The sequence below is a fragment of the Archocentrus centrarchus genome, chromosome 3, assembly GCF_007364275.1.
Source record: "Archocentrus centrarchus isolate MPI-CPG fArcCen1 chromosome 3, fArcCen1, whole genome shotgun sequence".
NCBI lineage: Eukaryota > Metazoa > Chordata > Actinopteri > Cichliformes > Cichlidae > Archocentrus > Archocentrus centrarchus.
In genome coordinates, this window is record NC_044348.1 from 7,093,004 (window position 1) to 7,118,877 (window position 25,874).

The window sequence follows — 25,874 nt, forward strand, 5'->3', positions numbered from 1 at the left end:
GTCTCCTACAGCTAATAATGAAGCCTTGCTGCTGCACTGACTGCTTTTCAAATGCATCCAGCTTCAGGAGAGTTGTGTGAAGCAGCTTTTGGTCTTTCCACCCTCACACTTAAACAACCAATCTTCTCATGTCACCACAGCGGAGAGGTCTCTGCAGTGACTAGCAGCTTGTTCTGGCCTCTTCCCCTTAAGGGCATCACAACAAAGCCTGCCTTCATGTTCAAAGCTGCGCGGCGCCTCTGCGACAGCACAAATGTTTATGGTTTAAATGAGCTTGTAACGTAGCAGTAAGTAAAGATACAAGAGAGGTCTGCTGTGGGCCTGTAATTACCATCTCTGTCTGCTTTTGAAGACAGTATGAAATTATCCACCACAGACGAGGAATTCCCCACAATGAAGGAAATGTTAATAATGGGCTCTAAGTACATTTCATGCTAACAAATCTTGTTTAACTACAAAACCGAGTTAATTGTGATTTATAATGTCGATTCGTTCCAGTGTTTGAATAATTATGCATAGCGAGGAAACAAAGATGCAGTTTGTCATGTAAGATTAGTTCCACCCAGCCTCAGTTTCCTTCATACTTGGCACTCTTGTATCACCACAAGATATATATTTTATTTTTAAACCAATAATACACAGAAATATAAAGCATCACATCAACTCTTTATAGGCAGAGAAAAATAAAAGGGTACAATTTTTATACAAGACATCTAAAAAGACCAATTCAGAGCACAGAAGCATAAATCACAACTAATAATACCGATTACAGGGAACAATTTGAACAAAGGGGATTTAAAAAAAAAAAAAAAAAAAAAAGACAAGCACTACGACTTGCAGAATGTATAAAAATGACATTTGCTTTAAAAATATTCCCTACTGGGTAGTTACAAAGACTATGAGCCCATCAGAATCAGGACCGCTGCATTCAAGGGCACTAGAAGCTCTACAAAGAGCTGGCTCGTTTCAGATTGGTAGATGCTACTGTTTCTGAAACCACCCCACTAAAGTTTGCAGGTTTAAAAGTCATCATCCTTTCAAAGCGATCAAAATCTACCATTGTTAATGGTAAAATCTCAGGGCTTTGTTGCTTACTCGAGTCCCTAAAACGTTAGCACCACTGGGCTGCCGTTAACATCAAGAGCCGGGTTAATTTAACTAAGCAAAAGATTGGAAATAGTTTTCATGCTCACCCACTGTGTTTTTGTCTAGTTTTAGAACAAGAAGGAAATCGTTCCACTTCCATCACAGCGGGTGGCTGAAACAGGACTAAAGCTATGACTGTCTATTCCTGTGATAGCTTTTCCCCATCAGTTTTTCTTCAATTTTTGATCAGTTTTTCTTCTTTTTCCAAAACCATCAACATTATAAAGGTTAATGGCCACATTATCACAACACATGTATATACTATATGTACAGGCCTAAAAAAAATAGGGATTTTTGAGAAGCTATTGGTATTTACATGCCTCTTATTTATTGAAACATTTCCCTTTATAAAAAGCCGTGCTTTGTACTTAAACCGTCTCATCCCACCTGGTTAAAAAAAATACAAGGTTAGTACCCCCAGCAGTTATTTTCTGTCATGCAAAAACACGTGGAGCGGACAAAGTTATCACCCTATGGTCTTACAAAACTAACTGATAGCAAAATAGACTGAAGTCTCAAAAGTCATGCATCTGTCCTTTACATTGGTTTCTGAATGTTATTCAGCTCATGTTTTTTTTCTTCTTCTTTTACAGTCCTGAGTGCACAAAGTCAGCATGGCTAAATATGAGACCAATTTTATGGATGGCTGAGAGGGAACATCAGCAAAAGCAAAGGCATCCCTTTGCTCTCCTTGCACTTTACAGCCTTCTGTAGAGTACTCATACCACACACACACAAGTGTGTGTTCAATCTGCAATTCAAAGGGGACCTATTATGTTTTTCCTTATTTTCTGTTATACAGACACTCATACAGTACTGTATGCTGTTATTAAACATGGCCATTGCTTCAGAACATGTCAGCATATGTACAAGTAAGCCCTGTGAGTCAGTCCCACTTTTTTTTCTACATTCAGCTCTGTATGATGCTAATGAAAGCAGACATCCCGAATATGGTAATCTCAAACACACAGTTCTGACTCTCCACCCACCTGCTGCTGAGACCTTCTGTTTGCAACAGGTGGCCAATCAGAAGAAAACTGACTTTAAAAAGGAGAGGAGCTAAAACAGTTTGTTCCCGACGAAGGCTCAGAGTGAGATAAATGAGGATTCTTTTGACCTGCGAGTTCAACAATAAAAACATGAAGCCAGAAATGAGCATAACAGGTCCCCTTTAACGATGCAGAAATGTACAGTATGTGAGAGGTTTTCAAGTCAGTTTGTGTTACACAATTCAATACAAATTGGCAAAGCTTTCTGAAACCAATGCAGGACATAGTTCACTGACAAGCACAACTGCAGCTGCTGCAACATCACTTTACAAGAGCGTCAACATTTTACAAAAGTGCATCATCCTGAATGATTCCACATGTAAGGATCTAAAGAGATGTAACTACTGTCTGAGTTTACGTGTATCCTCAAGCATCAAATTGCTTTCTGAGTAAAATCGGGCAACGGTTCAAATCAGCATCTGATAAAGAACAGCAAGTTTAACCCTCCATTTGACTGATGCTTTGCTTTCTCTCTTGTTTCTGAAGCTCGACTGTGCAGTTAAAACATCCTGTTATTCACCCGGACAGACAAACACTGGCAGCTTAAAGTCTGAAAACCTAAACAAATATTCCTCTTCCTTCACACTGCGTTTACAAATGATGGTTGACCATTCCCATTATATGACTCATGTCAATCCCTCTCACTGGGTCACATCTGAAAACATCTTCATAAACTATTCAATGCCCAAACACAAAAACAAAAATCATGGAAAATGCATTTAACATGATTTACAAATTCAAGATTAATGCTTAAAAAAAAAATTAAAACTTTTTTTTTTTTAATCTGAAGTTTGCTTTAACATCTGTAAAAAACATGAACAAATTCATAAGAGTGATGTTTAAACAAAAGAGAACAGCCAGGAAGAAACTGTTACATCAGCTTCTCTGTCCTTTACACGCCAACGATAAACACTGCCATCAAACTCTGGACACAATGTGGAGATCCTTCTAACATTTAACTGGTTTAATGCACTTGTCCCCTTTTGAAATAAACAAGTATATAAAAAAAAAAAGTGCTACTGACAGCTGGTGGGGAGGAAGAACAAAGAAACAGTGGCTGAATGAGGGGGGGGGCTCGTCATCTTTCAGTACTTGTGTAGCTGTTCTCGTCCGCATGCAGTCTGTGTATTTTTAGTCACTGACAGGAAATGAGTAGGTGAAGGGTCTCCCTAAGAGACGCTGGAGCAGCGGATGTTTGGGGAGCCCATTTGTGTGAGCACCTTGTCCAGCCACTGCAGGGGGCCGTTGAGGTGCAGCTCGATCCAGCAGGGGGTGCTGGTCACCGTCTGTCGCCTGAGAGAGACAAAGACAGCACACAGGGATGGTAAAATAAACAGACACAGCTGTTAAGAGCGTGAGCAAACTTACAAAGTTTGAGCTTCAGCGAAGTCACACTCCTCTACACAAGAAAGTTAACTGTAGATTGCTTTCACAGCTTTACAATTACAGGTAACACACTGTGCCATTAAAGATAGAATTTGATACACATGGTGTGTTAAACTGAAAAACCAACAACCTCATCTACTGATTTTCAGTTTATAAAATATTTCTTATTTCACAAATCTCTACAGTTCCAATTAAGTTTAAGAGGTCATTTTGAAGATATGCTGCAACTTTCATAAACATTTCTCTTGAAAACTGGAATCTACAAAGTGATGCAAGGTTTCTTAAAATCCACTTTCGTAAAAGATTTTTTTTTTTCAATCCTGAAAAAGACAAAGAAGCACTACATATACACATACATATAAATAAAAACTTTTCCCACAGCAGAGAAGAGACATGAGGGACGAAAGAGTTAAACAGATAAAACCAACAGGCAGGCAGTGAGAGTGAGGCGAAGGTGGAGGTGGAGAAGGAGGAGGGCCTGGCTGCTCCAGTAACCTGAATCCTGTGTTTAAGTGTCTCCACATGTGAGCATTTGGTCTGGATGGGACTGCTGAGCAGTCACTCGCAGCACAAAGGTTTCTCCCTTGTGGAGACTTCCTGAGCACAGGCAACTTTCAGCCAATCGTGTGCTCGCCTTTAATTCCATTGCTTCCTTTCTCACTATCAGTGAGTCAGACTTTGGAAAATGGGGAGGGAATGGAAGAGGGAAAGTCTGACATTTCTTTTTGACACAGCACATGTGTGTTTGTTTAAAAACAGACTGGTTTGCCAACTGGGGCCCGTTTCTATTGACGAGGGCTCTGTGATGTCATCAACCGGATTCACCAGTGTCTGAAGAGATGCCAGTGAGCGGGGGCGGGTGGACTGTGGGATGTGATTCACAGTCTGTTTGTGTCTATTGTCTGCGTTTACATACAGACCTCGTATAGACTTCATGTATGCACGGCAGCTATTATGCTGTCGCAGTAACAGGAAATAATTAAAAAATAGTGGCTAGCATTAACTCAAAACTGCAGCTTACCTGTACTCGGCTCCCCAGCCCTTCACGAAGCTCATGCGGATGGTGCACATTCTGGTGAGCTGGTAAACAGCCTCAAAGCCCTGGTTGACTGACTGCGCGAGCAGGGCAGCAAACTCCTGGTTGTTGAAGATCTTTAGGTTACATCCTGATGAGAATAACAAACCAGGACAGATCCATCAGAGAAACAAGACAATCAAAAATCAGGTCACAACAGCTGAAGGTGAAGGCGATATCCAGTCTGAAGAGCACCGAGCGCCTACAAATATTGAATATGTAGGAATATATTTCTTGGTCTCATCTAATCAGATTGCAGTGATTTGGATTTAAAAAAAAAAAACAGCTAAATTAAAGCAGTGCGTATCTGAAACTAAATGACTATATAAACATCTTGCTTCGGATAACAAATTGTTAACGTTTGCAGATACATTCAGGGGAAACTTAATGCTCCAAAATGATCATGTGGTAAAAGTAAAGAGACCACTGTGGAAAGGAAAAACCTTTATTTTTAACCAGACCACAGTTTAGCCAAAGAAGACATCGACGGACTGGTGATGAAGTATGAGATGCAGCTGCATCATGGAATGGAAAAATGAAATGCTATTATATAGCAATACTATCCCAAATTACTTTACATTCAACCACTTGCACACACACAAACACACACATACACACACACACACTCACACGAAGTGGAGTGTCTTAAGGACACCTTGGCATAGAAATAAAGGTGTCCTCCAGTGTTGTGATAAGCAGACTTTCATCTGCCTCTTGTGCTTTGTGTTTTCCTTCCTACCCATTTGCCTCGCTCTCTTTTCTGTCATCTGTATGTCTCTTACTGCCCCCCAGTTTTCTCTGTCTGTGTTGGCTGGACACACACCTGGAGGGATCTTGCAGACCGTGGCAGGGTGCCATCCATATCGCTGATTACAGTTGGGGCTCTGCACAAAGATCGCGCTGTCGCTGAGACACTCGGCAAACACTTCTCCTCCAATGTAATACAGTCTGACGCCACGACCTTGAGGGGGAAAAAAAAAAAAAAAAGAAAACAGCAGAGTCAAAACAAAATCAGCAATAGCTGTAATTAAAAATACAAAATTTTTTGTATAAAAGGTTTAACACAATATATAATCATGTTTGTTAATTAGTTAAAAGACTTTCAAGAGGTCAAGTGGGTAAACGAGTGTTTTGTGATGATAAATGCGATATTCTCTGAATGGAGTCATAAACCATACCAATGTGTCTGCGTGTCAACTCCACGGCTGCATTGCGGTTGACATTGGACAGAAGGCCCAGGCAGAATCGCTCCGAGTTGGACGGGTCAGTAAAGCCATCCACTGTCAGTGAGGGCTGTGAGGCGTGGAAGGTCTCTCCGACTCGCTGGTTCAGCTCGTAGTAAGAAATGGAGCACCAGAAGGCCGGCTCACAGTATGTCACTGGCTGGAGGTCTGAGATGGAGAAAGAACACAAAAATTAAACAATGCAGTACAATATCATTGTTAATATAGACTTAGATGTGAAGATCAATCAAATGAAAAGTGAAATTATTCAGCAGGAAATAAAGGGGTAACAAGAGACTGAAGTCAGAGTAGTAGAATGGCAACGCAGAAATCAGAGAATTAACAGCCAGAAAACCAAACCAATGGAGAAGAAAACTGAAATTAAGAGCAATGATAACAAAGAAGAGGCAAATATAGGGAGAAAAGGGCTGAAACAGCTGTAGGCATAGGAAAAAAAAACTCTAGAAAAACATGCGGAGAGCTTGCGTCACAAAATGTCAAACCCATACACCGTTTCCCAGAAGCTTTTACCAGACAAAATGTGGAAACTCAACCCTCACTTGCAGGATTCTGCAGCCCAATTGGTCAAAGTACAGACTTGTCCATGGTCGTTTTCAGTAACTTCAACTGTTTCTGGTAATTTGCTCTGTTTTCCCTCAACACAGTCACTCTACCAGCTGAGAAACATTTTGTCCTTTGCTTTGAAGTCCAGAACATAACTGGACAGCACTGCCAAATGAAACTGGTGTCGCTTTATTATTTCACCAATTGCATTCCAGCCAAGCCTCCTGGCGCTTTTCCGTCCTGATAGAATAAACGTAGGATATTGTTATTGATGTTAGTGTGGGCTGCACGGTGTCTTGACCTGTTCAAAAGTTCACATGGTGAGCCGGGAACACAAAGGCTTCTTTCATCATCTGGTTTCCCCTTACAGAAATGAGTTAAACCAAACAGAGAATTCCCTCTGGGGAGATACTACTGAAACATTTGTCTGCAAATGAAGGCAGATGGACAGAAAAGTACACAAACAGAGACTTTTGTACACATACAGACACACAGTTCTTACCTAAGTTATTATGTGTGGGTGAAACTGGGTTAGGTGACAGGTTTGGGGAGCTTGTGTCCATGCTGTGGGTCATCTGGTGATCGCTGGTCTCTCCATCCTCACTGAGGTAGCCTGGTGGTGGTGTTTCTGAGACACAAAGACACTCATGTGTTTATTGCATGTGTCTTGCATTGACTTGTTGGTCACTGATAATTAACCAAGTATTGTAGCTTCACTATCCAGTACTGCACTGAAGGAAAAATGACAGATGGACATGAGGAACAAGAGCAACGCATCATAACATAAACAGCCCAAAAGTACTTGTATTTAATCATTTTGGTAAATCCACTCAGCATTATTATTATGATTTATTATTATTATTATTAATAGTACTACAGTTGGCCTGCTACACTTTAATCATTTTAAAGCATGACATAATTAACGGTGCACAGAAAATGACTCAAGTGATGTATGAATGAGTTCACTGTTTTGTCACCTACGCAGAACTTCCTACACAGGGAGACAGTTGCAGTCAGTGAGTGTATGAGTGCGTTAAACCACTGTTGAAAGGAGCATGTTTAAACCATGCTGGATAACAATGGCTAACTTGTTCAGAAACATTTATAATCCCTTCCTAACTTCACAACCAAAAAGGCAGGTTTCTCAAGTCTCTCAGATCCATCAGACTATTGAACAGAATATCCAAAGGAAGGTAGGTTTAGTCAAAATTAAGGATCACAAACACTTCAAGAACTGCTGGTCCACAATATCCACTTCATTAAAGAAAATAAAAATACAGCCACATTTGTCCATTTATATTTATCTGGAAGCTTGACCCTCAGACAATGTTATAAAAGCTTTTCATGCAACTCATGATGCAAAAGGAGAATGACACTAAAGCTAGTTTAATTACATGCCTGCTCATCACACACCTTTGTGATCACAAACTACATAGGCCTGTTCCAAGAACTGTATTTATGTCTTTTTTGTGGAAAACAACCATTTTCAACACTATAAATATCCACAAATGTGCACCATTATCCCCATATTTTAGCTCTATGACTACTCCCCTCTCTCTATGGCAGCCAGTTTTCACTAAACCCTTTAGTACGACATAAACAGCACAACATACAAACTAGTTCTCACAGACCGTAAATCATAAGTTGACCCTTTGTGTGAGTCATGCTAGGAGGCATGCTGGTACCTGGTATGTAGTTGCTCTGGGGCTCAATGCCAGCAGGGAAGTTGGTGTTTTCAGGGATTGAATGGCTGTAGTCATCCAGAGGTGGGAACTCAGTAGGGATTTCTGTGTGTCTGGGGACCAGCACTGGTGGGAGCACTGTGTGATAGACATAAATACACGCACACACACAGAGAAAGTGGTTTCTTAGAATCTAGCAATACAGCAATGATTGGTTTCATATCTGGATAAAATAAACATTTATTGGAACACAATTTAATAGCAAACACTTGATCATAAATAGTTGTGTGCAATAAATACGAGGAAAAATGTTGCACAAACCCTCTGGATAAAAATAAGCCCATAAAAACATGTCATAAAAAAAACAAAGACTGTTCCACTGAAAAACGGCCATTAGAGCACATTGGACAAAATGTAAAACTCCAACTCCTGAAGGATTTTTTTTAAGACCACAAGAGTGTTTGAAGAAAACACTAACACTCTCCCGGCTGTCATACCTGGTGTCTCTACTCTCTGATAGTGGTATGGGTTGACACACACTTCATCCTTCTTCGTGTGGAAGGCGTACTCGCACAGCTCCACCGCCCGCAGCTCGTGGTGGGACTGCAGGTCGGGCCAGCGCCACAGACGGCAGTAGATGACGTGGGGAAGACCTTTTCTGTGGGAAACCTGAAGACGGCCATCCAAAGATCTGCACGTACAGGAAGAAGCAGAGGTTCGTCAGCAATTTGAGACTTTTGATTTGAAATTCCAATTACTTGCTTTCCCGGCATTTTTAGTCCACCACATTTTTATTTATTTATTTTTTGTGTACACTTGAATTTTCTCTGCCACATGTGTGTGCTGTGAGTAAAATGAGAGAGAGGAGTGCCTGTGCACCACACTGCACTCTTAAGAGCAGAAAAATATCTGAAACCAGCAACTGAAAACTGATAACTTAGACTAAAAGAAGAACTCTTGATTTTGTTTCTTGACAGCATCTGGCTCCAATGTCTTCATTTTTCTGAAATTACTGTGTCAGTACTACCACTTTGAGGCTGGTTACTGTTTGAGCTTGCTCCTATTGTGACTTTTTCTTATGAAGAAATTCATAAACCTAAGAATTAATATTATTCTCCTCCACTGTCATTAAAGACGTTTAACTGTCATGAAGTAGTAGTAATTATTTGACACCTTCTTTTGACTGATTGCTGCAGTTTTTACTGCAAATGTATTTTTGGTGCCCAATGAACATCCCTAGCCAAAGTATTATGGGTATACAGTCTTTTCTTTCATATTCTAGAACAAATAAAATATATTTCTTAATCTTTTAACTGGTCTGCAAGCAAGAATTCACTGTGCACATGTGTCCTCTAAAAAGTATCACATGCTAAATTTGGCGTTCACCATTACTGTTAAACCTGGGCTATGGAACTACTTTCCTCTGATGAGGGTCCCAGCTGTGAGTGCAACAAGGCGATATGAGGTCATGTCTAATAATAAACAACCAGCAATGAGATTACAGTATGTATAACAGGAATTTCATTGTGTTGTATAACATGTGCACTCATCTGGCATGCTTCTGGCAGGATGATGATGATTTAAGCCGCCAGATAGTAATGAGCAGCAGTTTGACATTGTAGACTGACATAATGGGGTTGTAGGCTGTAATCTTGGAACACAATGACCCATGACAGAGGAAAAAACAAAAAAAAAACAACAAAAAAAACCACATACACAACACAACATCTTATGCAAGAGGCAGGCAACCACATATGTCCCCTCATTCTCTGTGTCCCACCCACTCACTCTCACATACAGAGTAAGGGTCAAAGGCTTAAGATAAAACCCTTAGAAGTACAAATATGACACTCTAAATAAAAACAAGGCCACGTCCAAGTACAGAAAGCTCAGTAGCCGCCCACCGGGCTCAACCGCTGCACATCAAGCAATGAATGGCGTATGGTGTGATGTGGTGGGGAGTACTGGCAGATACGGAAGCCAAGGGAAAGCATCCCTGGAAGCTTTCACTGTTTCCATGCAGAAGACAAGAGCAATCAAATGGGGCTAATGTCTGATCAAAGAACGATTAAATGAACATTTAAATGAACAACAGATGCTGCTTAGCCCAGCGTGCAGCTTTTTTTGAGTCCTGAGAGTCAACATAACAAAGATTTGGCTGGATTTTAAATAGAGCAGACATAAACACAAGCACTTTGAGTTATTATGCAAATTGAATACAAACTCAGTCGATAAATATTTCCAAGATACCAATGTTCATTTTGTCAACATTATTAAAACTCTACAGTGGGTGGTTCCATAATTCAGTGGTTAACACATATGCAGAACATGTAAAAGATCCCCTTTTTGAGACCGGAAGGGGACGCAAATCCCCGGGAAGGTTGCGTCAGGAAGGGTACCCAGTGTAAAAAAATCTGCCAAATCAAATATGCAGATCCATCTGCTGGGACAACTTGTGAATAAGAGAGCAGCTAAAAGAACCTAAAGCTATATAGCAGACTATAATAATGTTGAGCCAGAACTTTGCATAATGTTGATTCTATAAAGGTCTGCATGTGAACTCAGTTCCTCTTTTGTGGTTTTCCTGTGTTGGCATCTATTGTCATGACTTATTGTGGCTGTTTCCTTTTACCACATTGCATATAACCACGCATCAATAAGTCACGTACGCTGTTGTTAGACCCCTATTACACATAACTGGTGTTTAAACTACTTAAACATGCACCCTCGTTTAATAAACAGCTTGGAAAAAAAACTTAATGCAACACAGCTACTTAGGATGCTGAAATAGTGAATCATGGTAAATTAACCAACAGTGATGATGACATGAAGGAAACACATGGAAAGTGCATCTGGAAGGAAACAGCGTTCACGTGTATGCTCACTGAATTTAAAAAAAAAAAAAAAAAGACATTTACATAACAGCACAAAATGTTCAATCAGACAGTAGACCAATAACTAATGGCAAAAAGATTAAAAGTAATTATTGAATGAGTCATTTTGTGAGTTGCTGCTTTACCCCCCCAACACACACACACACACACACACACACAAAAGAAATGTGGATGTGTTAAATGGTCAGAGAGGGCTGATGTGATGTCAGTAGTATGTGTGCTGGGTCTCTGTTACTGAGTGGGTGGGACTGTGTGGGCTGGGACAGACATACAAACTAAACTCTGCTGGTCTTTTGGTGCCCTACTTAATGTCCTCGTTTCCAGTCAGTATTTTTAATGAAAATTGTTATAATAATGGTATCATGCACAGTAATAAGTTCAACCAGAAACAAGGAATATGACTTTATACGGCAGTAATTATAAAGGACATTACCTATCTAATGGCCCAAGTGGCCATTGATTTAATTCCAAGGTAACAGACATTCAGGTTAAGTCATGTTGAATTACAGTACATCTGTCTCAGAGGGAATTATGGGTGTGCAAATGCAACACTTTACAATCCAGCAAGAAAAAGAGTGGACCAGTAAGAGTTAGGAGAAGAGTAAATCTCTGGGAGGCTCTCACAAAATTAAAAAAAAAAAAAAAAAATGGGACTGATGAGCTCACTCACTAGTTTTTGTCACATCAGTCTATTTCAACTCGTAATATAACTTCTAACACTGGCTTCTGCTATATATGGTGAAGTGTGTTTGGCAGTTTGGTGTAGGAACATTTTTTTATGGCTGTTTGTGGCCCTGATTTACAATCCTAAAGTTAGAAGGGTGAATGATACCAAGTTGTGTAAACTAACCACTTTTATTTAGATGACTGGCATGTAGCATAAGTTTTTCCTGTTGCTGTAGACAGTGCAATTGCTGGTTTGTGTTGAGATGATGATCTTGTGGTTGTTACATGTGCAGCTGAATAACATTTTGCCAGCACTGACCACCTCAACTTGGACCCAAGCAGAATTTCATGCACTAGAACTCTGTACTCACAACTTGCAGGCACAGAAGCCACTATTTCTACAGCAAGAGTTACAAAATGTTACTTTTAGGAATAAAAAAAAAGAAGAAGAACGCTGTGGAGAGTGTCATATTGAATTCTCTGCTGCTCAGTAAAACACAGGACAAATCAACCTGGATAAACAGGACAATTACCTAATGCTTGGAGGTGTCCAATTAAAAACTCCAACCTCCTGTCTGAGCCCAAGTCCCCTCATCTAAACATGTTTGATTTGTCGATAGGAGCCTCAACACATCCCAATGAGAACTGAAATTGGATGCAGAATTTGCACCAAGCCCAGCCTGGCCTCAGTTGACCTCCTGCTGTGCCCAAGCACTGGGGATTTTTTTTCTAATACGGAAGCTACAACTGTTAATTTATGAACTGTATCTTATAAACCTACTGCTGCTGTCAGCTTTTTTACACAATAAATACACCTCAAAGAAAAATAAAACAGGATATTATAAAACAGTACTAGAGAACCATACCTGATTAGCTATAATTTGATGTGTTTCACCTGTTAAGCTTACATCTGTCCACCTATGCCCACTATGTCATTCTTGTGTCACCAACATTAACTGAGATTTGGTGCTCTCATGCTGTTACTGTTACCACACTCTGCTGTTCCCATCACAGCAGTGTGGTGTGCTCGTCACAATTAGCATTATAGCACATTACATTATATATACATATCTATCTGTGTCTAACAACCACTTCTCATAAAAGTCATTTTTTTATCGACTGATCTGCTGTTTACGTTCTAGATTAATCAGTGAAACACATGCATAGGTGCAGCCCTCAGCATTACTACACCAGAAAGTTAATTGCCCAGTTTCTGCATGAAGAATAAGTTACATACATTTTACGTGTGGGAGAACACCGAATCACCGTCAATCTAGTTCACAAACTACGATGAATCATTCACTGAACAGCGAGTGAGTGGTTCTCAAACAGAAAAAGTTCACATTCCACAATTTATTTAAACAATTATTAACAATTTTTAAAAAAAGAGATCCAGGTTGAATTTTACTTGAGTAAAGGTCAGCACAACAGGATCAGAAACTCCTGTTTGTCAGATGAATAACTGAGGGTAAACAAGCTTTACATTTGCCCCACACCAACCCCAGCACTTAGATCAAATGGAAACAGACATACAGAATCAATTTAGGTTATAACCTATATGCTACACTACTGACAGGCCACGGCAATTAATTCTCCTATATGGTGTTTTGTTTGATTTAAAAGCAAGCCAACACTATCAGCAACAGACAAAATATTGCGTATGAGACAGGTCAAGACACATTATATCCTGCTCACTGTGAATGACTCACTTCAGAGATTTATGATGGCCCACTGAATGAGGCTCTGATGAGTAACCCTGCTCTGACAGCAAAAACCACTCCTGTAAAACCATCAAGCCTCAGTTTGTTGTTTAGTGGAAGTAGTAGCACCATTTAAACAGCCAACCTCAGATCTTGAAACACAAAATGATCTGGAGTTCAGAGTGCTCCAGCCACGAGGCAGGAGGTACCAGAGGGGGAAATACCCATGACCCCAAATACCCATTTGGGCTGAGCTGGCCTCTGCGTGCGCGTTCCAGGCTGAAGAGCTGAAGGACATGTGTGGGATCTGAAGCCTTACAAGGATTTAGGAGTTTTCCACCCTTTAGCCCTCAGCTGCTCTCTACAGTATCAGAAACTAATCAGACTGATTTTTATTAACCAAAGCACAACTTGCATTGAAAAATAACATGTATGCTTAAAATGATCAAATAGCAATATTGATAATGAGTAAATCCAAGGCTAAAGGAGTCTCATTTATCAATGTATCACGAAATAGTTATGTTTTTAGAGTACATCCAATACCACAATGTTATAAGGTACGCAATTATTGATTGGTCTGATTATCAATCCATAAAAACGTCCGATGTGACATCTTCAAGATTTTGTACAAGATTTTAAAGAAAGTGATACAGATCCACATGTATTCTTCCTCCGCCTGTGCTTCAGCTCCACATCAAGTCTCCTGAAATCTGGGACAATATTTCTTTTTTTTTTTCATACATGTTTCCTGCAATGTGGCTCAGTAGTTTTTGAATAATTTTGCTGATAAACAACTAAACATAATCACACGAGTGTCTGGTCATCTTTACCAAATCTTGGCTGCCTTTCTGATTGAGAACAGGAGGCAAAGTGCTGATGTTTCTGTCAGGAGACAGACTGGAACTAATGTCTAAAAATAAAAGGGACAAATTGGTATAGATTTTTGCCACAGGGGTAACTGTGTCAACATCACTGTGCCCCATGACCCATAGCTGAAGCTGAACGTGACCTTTACACCCAACCAGCATGTATGTTTGTGTGGATGGCAGAGAGCACAGTCTCAATTTAAGATAACCACACTTTTAAAGTATGGCAGTGTAACAGTGGTAGTCCAACAAAAAAAAAAGGAAAGAAAAAGAAAGAAATGAATATATGCAGATGTGAGTGATTGTGAAGATTAGTACATACATAAATTTTGAATGTGTGTGCTTTTGGCTGACTCACTATACAGACTCAGACAGAGCAGATTGAGCTTCACTAAGCTGGGGAAGGGGGAGGGGGCAAAACAAACACCCTGAGGCATGCCCAGTTACACTCAGACACAAACATACACACTGTGCGTGTGTGTGTTCAGGCTGCCAATAGTCCGAGGACTGTTGAACACACACACACACACTCCTTCCCTGTGGGCTTAGCATGGACTTTTTACTCTCTGCCAAGCTACAAGCTCCAATGAAAGTCTAACCTCACTAGGAGGATGCCAGCACACAGTCAGAAACTGAAGGCCTTTTAGAAACTTTTCTTTTGTTTTGTGATCCAGTTTTGTCATCCAGTGTTAGCTATTAAATAGCTCAACTTGCATGTTTAACTTAAAATGGTGAAAATATTTTACTTTTTAAGTGCCCACAAGTGCATCACAAAGATCGGGATCAGTCACAATATGTGCTTTAAAAGCATGGAGGGTGGAGGACAAAGTGGGTGATGGATAAAGAAAGGAGGGCTGCAGCTGCACAATAGGGCTGGCAGACCGTCTCAACAGCTCAGGGCAGCTCAGAGTGTCTGTGACTGAGCCTCTAAACCCCCCCTTTTCCCTCTCCTCCGTCTGTCCCCCTGTCCCACTATCCTGACCACGCAGCCTCCATCACAGTACTGAGTGAGGGATGAGGGTGAGGGGCTATTGGGCTGAAATGGCCTTTGTGCCTTTCATAAAGTCTGCGGCCAGTCTGTCGAGCCACAAGTAACAGGGCTACAATCCAATGAAATTTAGCAGAGGCTGGTGCCCTCCAACAACAACATGTGAAGAGACAAATCTTTCACCAATTCTACCTTTTGGTTAGACACAGCTGCCTCACCAGTCTGAAGTTTAACTAACTTCAGGAGTTTGTTTTTTTGTTTTTTTGCATTGTGTTAAAGTTAAACATTGTTGTGTAAAATATTTTCCAATATTTCCAAGCAAGTTGCACATTAACAAATTCTCCGAGTAGGAGCTGTTCCTGTGCAGGCGTCATCACAGGCTAATCCTTTGCTATCCCACCAATTTAAGGATCTGAAACTGCAGAATTGCAACTACATAACTGAATCAGAAAAATAAAGACAGTGACAATCTGAGCTGTCTCTGCACCCCCTTTGCAAGCTCTCTTTGTTTTCCTCGGCCTCTGACAGACAATACAAGGGAGCACTGGAGCCTGATGTTTTGGATAAGAGAAAGACAATTAAATAATCCATGAAGGATAATTCAAAGTAACAAATTTCACTTATGTCTGACATGCCCATTTTATCTACCACCATCTAAACATCAACAATAATGTAACCACCTCAAATGTTTACAGGGAAGATATTTCACATTTGAGCAGAAATAATTAAGTCCTAATCTTTTTGTGAATATACTTTAATCGTCGAGATAAACACAACATATGTAACCATGAAAAAATGTCAGCACTGCAGCTATTGCAACAGTTCTGCAAACAGCAAGTATATCAGCCCATCATGGGCCAAAAGCACATATACACTATTTATAGTCATAATTACTTATTTTCAAGCAATGTTTTCTAGCAATATTGCAATATTGCAGCAACAAAGATTAAAGGGCTGACTGTCCTGTAGGGCTGTATCTTGTTTACATGTATTTCTTATTTTACTTAACATACACTGATATCATCCAATTTGCAGTCCATTGTTTGGACCACAAATTCACTGTTTTGTAGCCCAAACAATGAATTAAGTAATTGAGAAAACAGTCAAAAAACTAACCACTAAAATAAAAGCTGCAGTTTTTACATTAACATGAATTTGAAAAAATAAATAAATAAAACTTTGTTTTAAAGTTTTTCTTCATTTAGGTTCTTTAGTTCACACAGATGGTTCATCAATGATGTCCAAACATATTGTCTTGTGAACGCATTCAAGCAACAATGAGGCTCAGGTGGAAAAAACATTACTTACACACACACACACACACACACACACACACACACACACACACACTCTCTCTCTGGAAAAGCTATCAGACTTCTCTTTTTCTACCAAAGGTGGAGGAAGGAGGGAAGGAGAGGGAGTCTGGCCCATAGGTGATATCATAGGGCTGAAGTGTGCCGGGTTCCAGTGAAGGAGGGCCTAACTGAAACATGAAACCAGCAGACAAACGGTTGCCAAGGCTAGATGACAAATAACAGAGTCTGGACTCCCAAAACTGGGGAGACAATGGAGGACTGGGAGCCATTAGTTTTACTGCAAATAGTCAATGAGCTGAGCAGTACGTCTCTCTTTCTGAACCATAATGATGAATGACGGAGAATATTCCAGATGCAAGTCATCAATAAATTGCTCTCCACAGTCCACAATCCAGTTGCATTTTTTCCTAGGGTAGGGCAGCGTGTAGGATGATCACTCATTCAAGGAAAATTAGTGTTGTTTATTCTTAAAAATGGATACCCCCATGCTGTGCCAGCCTCCAGCTGGAGATGATATCTCACAGTGAAATTTCCACAAAAAAAAAAAAAATAAGTATGATTTCACAACCAACATTAACTTGTTGTTTATTCAGTGGCAAAAATCCACTGGGCTTCGCTGAGCTCTTACAGTGTAAATAATGATATCATTAAACCTCAAAATGGGGTTCGTTTTAGCTTTACCGTGCTTAATCCAAAAAATTTAAGTGTATGCAAGCTCAAAAATAGCACCAAAAATATATTTTTAAAAGATCTAATGAACAATAAGTAAGTAAGATTAATCTAATTACAATTTTGATACCCAACCCAACATCAGAAAGGTGAACAGACAAACACACTGGCACCTTACAGACAATTCTGATCTACACAACATAGAGCATGCAGGTTTCTGAACTGGGGGGGGGGGGGGGGGGCGCATCCAGGGTTCATGTTCCATAATGACCTTAATTTATGGCACAAAAGAAAACATCAAATATCAAATACTTGCTCATACTTCATGTCAAAGTCTGATCAAAATCAAAAATCAGATAATAAATGAACAACTTGGCCCACCAACTGCACCGCTTACAGGACAGGCAGCCGAACACCTCCAAAATCTGTTTTAGCTCCGTTGCCACAAGCACAGGCTCAGAAAATCCTCACCACCTCAGACCGCTTGCATTTTTTTGACAGATTTTACTTACTAATCTCCCTAGTGTATTAAATCTGGGTTTTAATTATTGAGCTCTTCATTCTTTTCTATTTTCTTTTTAACTGAGGTCCTTTGTTTGTGCAACTTTTTACCTTTTACTGCCATTTTGTTTTTTGTATATTGTACCTACTTTATTGAGCTGTGGCACAATCATTTCCCAACCCCTGGGATATATAAAGTAGATCTTATTGTGTTTGTCTAAAGTTTCTTGTGTCACTATTTCCGGTGTCATTGGCAGTAAAAGTGTAAGCGGAGCTCATAGATTGCTCTCATCGTGAGAGGTAAAGATTTTTCAGCCCATCAAACCTCATAAATGATCAACAGTTTGTTTTTCATCTAGTGGCTGAGAAAGATTCATGTTTCTCTCCCTTCTCTTAATTTATTTATTTATTTTTATTTTTTTTTAGCATGTCCTGAACCACTACGGCAACTTCAGTAACGAACGCTTATCTTAATGTCAGACAACCTCCTTGACAAGCGATTGCCCAATTTCTGTATTTTATGACTTTCACCTGTAAGTTGCTCTCTCACACACACCCAGCTGTAGCCCAGCACCTGAAGCAGAAGCAGCGGCGGCGGTGGTGGTAGCAGTAGTGGCCAGTGGAGCACAAAGGAGCATTTGTTGTCTGGCGAATACGTCTCTGTGTGTGTGTTTCTGCATGTGCACTCCCCCGCAGATAGTGAGACGGGCCAGGGCCAAGTCGAGGCAGGGCTGTCTCTCTAACCCCTCCACCCGTGGTGCAAGCCACAAACCAAACAGCAGCCCACGCCCTCCTCAAGGCCCTCGAGCTGTCTGAAAGAGCATTCCTCTGAGCTGACTAACAACACGCACAGTCGCACACAAAACCATGTACAATGGCATAAATACATTTATAGCTATTAGTGCTCAGCCTCAATTCTACTGTATTTTTTTTCTTTGATGGAAACAAAAACAGAAGCTCCAGAGACTTCAGGCAGTGCAAATAAACCTAATGCCTATAATTCTGCAGGTTCTTAAATAAAACCTGTTGTTTCTACAAACATCAGCGATATCATCAACAAAAATGCAACAATATCAGGATGACATCGCTATGTGACTTAACTATGAAACAGCCAGACTACGCATTTTTTTAGATCAAAACAAAGTAAACACAACAACACAGTTACAGTTTACAAACGCAGAAACTTACTGTATGCATTAGTCGTGACTCACAGCAGTATTCCCTTTCAGTGAAACAAATCAAACAATGACAGGAATACTGAACACAACTGAAGAGGGAAACTTGTCACTGTCATTAGAGACACCAAACCACACACAGACAGACAACACACATAAACTCTCTGTGACCTGTCCCTGTTGAACAACGCTGTCTCAGATGACTCAGGTGTGATACTTGACATGAAAGTGAATGACAATGTGTGCGTTTTCATTTAAATAAAAATAAAAAAAAAAGGGGGACAACACATTTTAAAATCAGACCTGCGATATGCATCTATTGTTTTACGGTCATTTGTCATTTTAGGTTCATTTTGGGGGGAGGTAACCAGGACAAAATTACAAACCAATTTTCACCAGACACAGCACAAATCTCATTGGGTGCTTTCACACTCGTGCTCTTTAGTTAAGGTTTCTGTTGTTCTGCAGTTTGTTTGGGCAGATTATCACACTAAGGTGCAGAACAGATCAACCAGAACCTTTATAAGAGATTTAAGTCCCTTCTGTTTTATTTATTTTAAATGTTGTTTTCAGTCCAGCCCCAAAGAACTGTGGACAGGATGTTTGTACGGGAATGTGCACTTAACAATTTTGTAGCCACTTGTACTTCATATTCTGGGGGATTGCAGAGCGCTTAAAGTGTATCATGTAGCAACATACTGACGATTGATTTCATGTGAAAGTTTCTCCCCAGTTCTGCTCGGTTGTCTGGAAGCAGAATATCTTCTTTGCAAAGCATGCAGCAGTAAAGTCGTTTCCTTAAAGTGCTTTTAGCATGCTGCTGGGGTAGTTTCGTCTGCTGTGCTGCTCATATAATTAGCACAAGAATGAGCAAATACCAGCTCTGTTGTTGTTCCACATTAAACTGCACAGCATGTTTCTCTAACAGACAAGGTCCAAAACACAGGACATTCTTACTGCGACCTCATACACACCTGACCAATCATCAATATGAACATCCTCTCTCTTTAGCAGCGACGCTGAACTAAGCTTAAAAATTCATCAGCTGATTCGAGGGTGACAAAATTAACTCTTGAATCTGACAATGGCAGAATGTCATGACTTGACAGAGTGCTGTGCATAGTGTATAAACAGCATGCTGTATATGTGTGGCTTTCAAGAGCAGCAGTGTGTGTCTGTGTGCATTTAATGAAGTCTAGTCTGCCACCCAGACACATGCAGACACACCTCTTTTGATGTTCAGCTGCTGTCTACAAGGTAAACAAACTGGCTCTATCTCAGCTATTAGTGAATACACTTCTTTTATGCGTGTGAACCACACTAACCACTGTCTCCCGCTGATAAGCTTGAGAATCCAAGAAGCTGCCTCTTGCCAAACAGCCTGTTACCTCAGTTTCTTTTATCTAAACCCTTGGCTTTCTGGTTTACCTCTCTCTTTCATTCTCAGATTTCATTCCACTTGTCAACTGTGTCACTTCCCCTTTTTGGTTGTCATCTTCCATCACCCATTAATGTCTCATCTTCCCTCATTAAAGGACATTTTTCCATTATAACAACAGCTACTGTCTAACACCACTTGCACAATACACTGGGAATTCCATATTCCTCTTCTGCACTGTCTTTCCCTATACCTCTCTCTCTCAGTGCTTTTAATGCTACAGTGAAAACATGCTAACAGTTTTTGTTATGAGACAAAAGAAAAGCTATTTTCTTGAGTAACAAGAAGAGGTATTAACCAAAAGCGGCAAATCTAAACGACAGTAACTGCACTGCCAAATAAATCTATTGGTTTTCATTCTACATCTCAGGAGTAGGTTCTGCTGCTTTGGACCACAAAGACATCTCTTGCTGCACACTGATAAGGCAGGAAAACATGATGGCCTGACAAAAATCAACACAAGAAATCTCCTAAACCAAGAATAAACTTCTCAAATATCAACAGGTACTTTCAACAGTGACATGTAAAGAAACAACAGTGTGGATGCAGTCCCTCTCATTCTTAATCCAATCTCTCGCTCTCCTGTTTCTCTTTTACTGAACTTGAAGCTCCTTCACTCCATCCTGCCCTAACATGCAGTGTGAATCAGATTATAACCTTACTGCCAGGAGGGATGTGTGTGCACAAGACAAATGCACCCAACCAGCTCTGGCTGAAATCCAAAGTAAGTTAAGATAAAAGTGAGGAATCCTCTCCCGTAGGCCCTGTGAAAAAAACCCTGAAAACTCACACAGTACATATATCACACACCTTGGAAAATTGCTTATACCACCAAGCAACTGCTGACAGCTGTCTACACTATTTTAGTCATATTTCAGACCCATTAACCCCACGTATATTTTTAAAGCACACACACACAGAAGCGGTAACTTTGATGGGTGTGTCTTTCTAAGGATCTTTTGACCCCCAAAAACTTTTTATTAAAATGTTACCATTTGTTCAAACATGACAGAATCCTTACACACAGTTGCATGATTATGTAATAATTAATATCTGACACAAAACACATGAGTTACATGTGAGGCTTCCTACCAGTTATGTCAACAGTTATCAAAAAATTAAAATCCATCATGTCAAAAATACAACTATAACTTCTAAAAGTCTTCTGTTTGTGATTAGTTATTATACTGTAAGTACAGAAACTACAGATTCTTTGACTACCAGAAATGTAATTGACAGCAACTTCTATAACTGATTCTTTCAGAAATTTTAAAGCCAATATCTGGTCCCAGCTTTGGTGAAGGTCAATTGTTTGCTTGTAGACTTGTGCTTGCATTTAATTAGAATGCACACACACACACACACACACACACACACACACACACACACACACACACTGGAGTGTCGTTTAGTTTATGAATGGATTCAAAGTCATGATGACAAGCACGTTTTCCATTCTGCAGCATGGTTTAGGGAAAGTGCCACAGTTTTTTTTTCAAGCCCAATGAAGGCATGCTCATTGATTAATGACTTTTCAATCAAATCATTAGCCAGTGAGTGTGCAGTACCACAGTCAGACCCGCTCCCTCCTTGTCACATCCAGTTTTTTGCAACCATGATGGCAATGAAGGAAACGCTCATCTCAAGGCTTCAGAATGGGACTTCAGAAGGTAATGGGTGCCATCACGGTAGCTATGTCCATCTTTTATACTGTCTATGGATATATCTCCAAAGGAGGTACAGGAAGATATTACGTTGTTTTTTTTTAATCAACGTAGCTGTTCTTTAGTAAAGCTGTACAAGTGTCTGCAACTCTGTGACTTGTCCAACCACTGCCTCACAGTTGCTTTGGACCTCAAGCTCGACCTCAAAACCATCAAGTTTAAAGGTTTACATTAACTTTGTCAACTGTTGCCACACATGCAAAGGTTTTTAACTTGGGGGGGGGGCAACAAGAAAGAAATGCTTTTCAAACCACAAGAGTGGGTTTTTACTTGGTAGTGGCAGTGTCAATGCCTTCCAAAACAGTTACAAATCACTTCTTTGAATATAAAACCATGCAAGAATGGACTACGCTGTGGTTGATGTTTGGGACGAAAGTGACTTGGGTAAGGTTAGAGAAAGGTCAGGGGTTTAGGTTAAAATAAGACATGGGATAGTTTGCTTTGAAAAATGTGGTTTGGGTAAAGTAACTACTTCCTTAAGGCTAAAGAGCCTACGTAATCTTGGTTAAAGTTAGGAAACAGTAATGGCCATAGCATAGAAAGAAACCAACATGAACTATTTTTAGGAAACAGAAAGCTAATGTACATGCTTCTTTCTCAAAGCCTGAGGTTTTGTTGACCCATCCAGCCAATCTGACCTCCACCCCCCTACAGATTTTCTAACTATTTTTAACTCTGCTCCCACTTTACCCTGGTATAATGGAAACACAACTTGGCTTCTGTTTAGAGATAATGGTCTTGGTAAACAACGGGACAGACATTTGTTAGTCATCTTGTCACGCTCAAAAAGATGGCAGGCTGCCACGTGCCACATCCACCACTCACGCATCAGAAACTGGTAGTGGCTTGATGCCCTTTACACACCAGTGTTTGTGACTAACCCACGTTTACAGCTCACAGGAAGAGAGGACTTTAATAGGACGAATGGAGAAAAGAAAGAGGGTAGGTCAGTACCACAGCTGCTCACTGCTGAATGAGTCAGCCGTTAAATTGGACAGGTTTAAACTTTTACTTAGCCTATTACGTCTTAAGTAAAACTGCTCATTGTCAAAAACCACCAAGACCTAAAAGGCAAGTAGAACAATGGCAGTCCCTGAGAAGTAGTCAAAGCCTGCAATAATTTGTTTTTGACCTCAACCGGTGACTGTTCATATGATGAAGGCACACCTACAAATACATGCTGCCCCAATAAGCACGTCGATCACCTCCACCCCTAAAATAACCACCATCACCACCACCATCAGCCATTCAAAAACCAGCTGTTTTTCTCAAAGCTCCTGAGCATCCCATTTTTACCCCTTGTCAAACAGAATGATTTGGAGGTAGAAACAGACAAAACTTACAAAAAAAAGAAAGAAGAAATAAGTGTGCTTGACACAAAAGGAAAAAAATTAGCCTTGAGATTTCAATATAACATTCTGTCACTTGGTCTGAGATCTGCTGCCTAATAACTCTACCTCAAAGTACTCCACTGATACATGATATAACATTCCTGCTATTCCCCCACCAGATACAACTATTGATTCAATCAATATACACAGTGCTTGCTTCCTTGCTTCCATTCAGCATCATTGCAAACCACCATTGAGAGGGGTGGCAATGAGCTTGATCAGGCAGTTCATGTGTCAGAGAGATAGAAGCTGATCTCCCCATGGACAGGCCTGAACATGCAGGCAGCTGCTGTCAGCAAGCCAGAACGTGGGGGAATTAATAGAAACAGCAGCTCTCCAGGGACTCTGTTAGCCCACACTGACAGCCAGCTCTGATCTGGGGTCATCTTAATGCACTCCGCCTCTTCCCTTCTGCATTAGTGGTGGGAAATATGAAACCTGGATCATGGCAAACATTATTTAACTTTCTGGGTAGGCTTAATTCTGAACGCTGGCCCAGGCCCGTGCAAGCTGTGATATGCACACTTGTGGCAATGAAGAATGTGGGAGTGCCCCGCAGAGGCTAAGTTCTCATCTGACATAGTATGCTATTAAATATGAATAACTGATGAACACTAGTGAGATTTTGCGAATGCAAGCAAAAGTTTGGAGACTTTATTTGTAAAAGATATACATAACTAAAAAAAAAAAAAATACATGTGAGTTTATACTGTATTTTCAGTAGACATTGTACCTGGTTAATATTAATTCAGTCTAATATGACAACTCTCAAACAACATTTATAATGTTTAAAGTTTTTTTTTTTAACTGTTACAGGGAGGTGTAACAGGGAATTTTAGTTCTACAGTGGAGGCTGCAGACCACTGGATTCTTCTGCACCACAGACTGAAGACTTTCGCTGTCTGTAGCTACTGACAAGGGTTTAAATCTGTTAATTATATGCCAATTCTGTTATCTCAGAGAGATGCCCCTTAAAACCAAATCTGGAAAGCTGACCCACGCGAGTATGCGAAATGACTCAATAAACTGATCATCAAAATGACTGACAAAAACTTCAGTTTTGACTAACTGTTGCAGCAGCACTCTGCACAGTGGGTGCAATAAGGTGTACTGAATCAACCAGCAACTGGGAGTTACATGGGAAACCAGTCTGCATTACACATATATTTTAAGGAGCGATATAGACTTGTGTTTAAACTGTGCACCTCAGAAGCTTTCACATGCGCAGCCTCTCATCAGGGAAGGAGAGTGACTGCTCAGAAGTGACTCACTGAAGCTACCAGCAGTGATTTGCTGACAAATGCCAGTCCTAGTTATTTGTTCTAAATAATGTGCTGATAGACAAATGGCTGTGCAGGCTGAAAGCAGAGAGGCCAGCTCCACAGGCTCGCCTACGCACTAAGAACGCTAGAAAGCGTCCCAGATTAAGGCCAAGTTATATAACTTGGACTCCATTAATGCTTTTGCATTGCATGTGCTCTGCTGGCTAGTTAATGCATAGATTGCACCGTGCTTTTGAACCAAACGCCCCCAGTTGAACGCTACTGTGATAACAGCAAAGTGCTGAAGGCTGTTCACTTAAAGTGAAGTGCGCACATGATGACAGCATGATGCCACAGCAGCTCTCCACCGATTTGTTTAAGACACGATCTGCTAGCTCTGCTCTGGGGTCCAACGCTAGCTCGTTAAGCAGCACCTTCGCCACCATGTTGCTGCAGAATAAACGTAAAGGAAATCAAGAGTTTGAAATATTGACGCCAGAAAGGAAGTGGAAATGTCAACTTCTCAGTCAAGCAATGATACCGACGGCAAAGACCAGGGAGGGGAGACCTTCTGAGTTTTCTATAACAAACAAAGCTGTAATGAAATCAGCTGAAGTAATAACCCCCAAGCTGCTTCAGCTATAGCCAGGATGCTGGATTCACGGTCAACATCATCAACAGGGCGCTCAAACTCTCCTTACCTCGGTATGGTGATGCATTTCGTGTTGATATTCTGGGTGGTGATGGCTTTCTCCAGTTCATCCAGTTGTCCCGTCTTCTTCAGCTTCTTCACCAGGCTTTTCACCGCTTTTTCGCACCATTTCTCCTCCTGGCCGTTCTGTTCTCCCTTCTTCCAGCCCAAAAGTCTTTTGACGATGGGGGGAGTGAAAGGCAAAATTGACATCTTTGAGTTCAGCTGAAGTCCGTCCAGTGTCGAGATGTCCCGTCAGTTTGGAGAAAACACGGGAACAAGTGTCCCTAAAGCGCTCCGAGCAGTGGAGATGACCGCGTTATTCAGCTAAAGACAAACTGCAGTTGTTACTGAAAGTCACATAAAACACATGTCGGAGTCAAACCGTTCAGTTTTAGCGGACTCACTCCGTCTGCCTCGAGCTCAGCGGCGAACTGTGCACCGGTAGTCTGATGCGCCGTGGATTTA

The 25,874-nt window shown here is 40.6% G+C and overlaps 1 protein-coding gene across 1 annotated transcript; it reads right to left on the reverse strand.

The window, feature by feature from the left end:
* Positions 1 to 647: 647 nt before the first annotated feature.
* Positions 648 to 25,874, reverse strand: smad3a (SMAD family member 3a). Its single transcript, XM_030719712.1, has 8 exons — positions 25,417 to 25,874; positions 8,623 to 8,816; positions 8,129 to 8,263; positions 6,946 to 7,071; positions 5,835 to 6,047; positions 5,480 to 5,617; positions 4,603 to 4,747; positions 648 to 3,488 (listed from the first exon to the last, which is right to left on the reverse strand). Exons 1-8 carry the CDS (start codon positions 25,617 to 25,619, stop codon positions 3,365 to 3,367), a joined length of 1,278 nt encoding a protein of 425 aa, XP_030575572.1. The 5' UTR covers positions 25,620 to 25,874; the 3' UTR covers positions 648 to 3,364.

Coding starts and splice junctions, on each gene's coding strand:
- smad3a (XM_030719712.1), bottom strand. CDS start 25,619: ATGTCAATTTTGCCTTTCACTCCCCCCATCGTCAAAAGACTTTTGGGC. Junction 8,817..25,416: donor AAATGCATCACCATACCGAG/GTAAGGAGAGTT, acceptor CTGTACGTGCAG/ATCTTTGGATGGCCGTCTTC. Junction 4,748..5,479: donor GGTCTGCAAGATCCCTCCAG/GTGTGTGTCCAG, acceptor TATTCTCATCAG/GATGTAACCTAAAGATCTTC.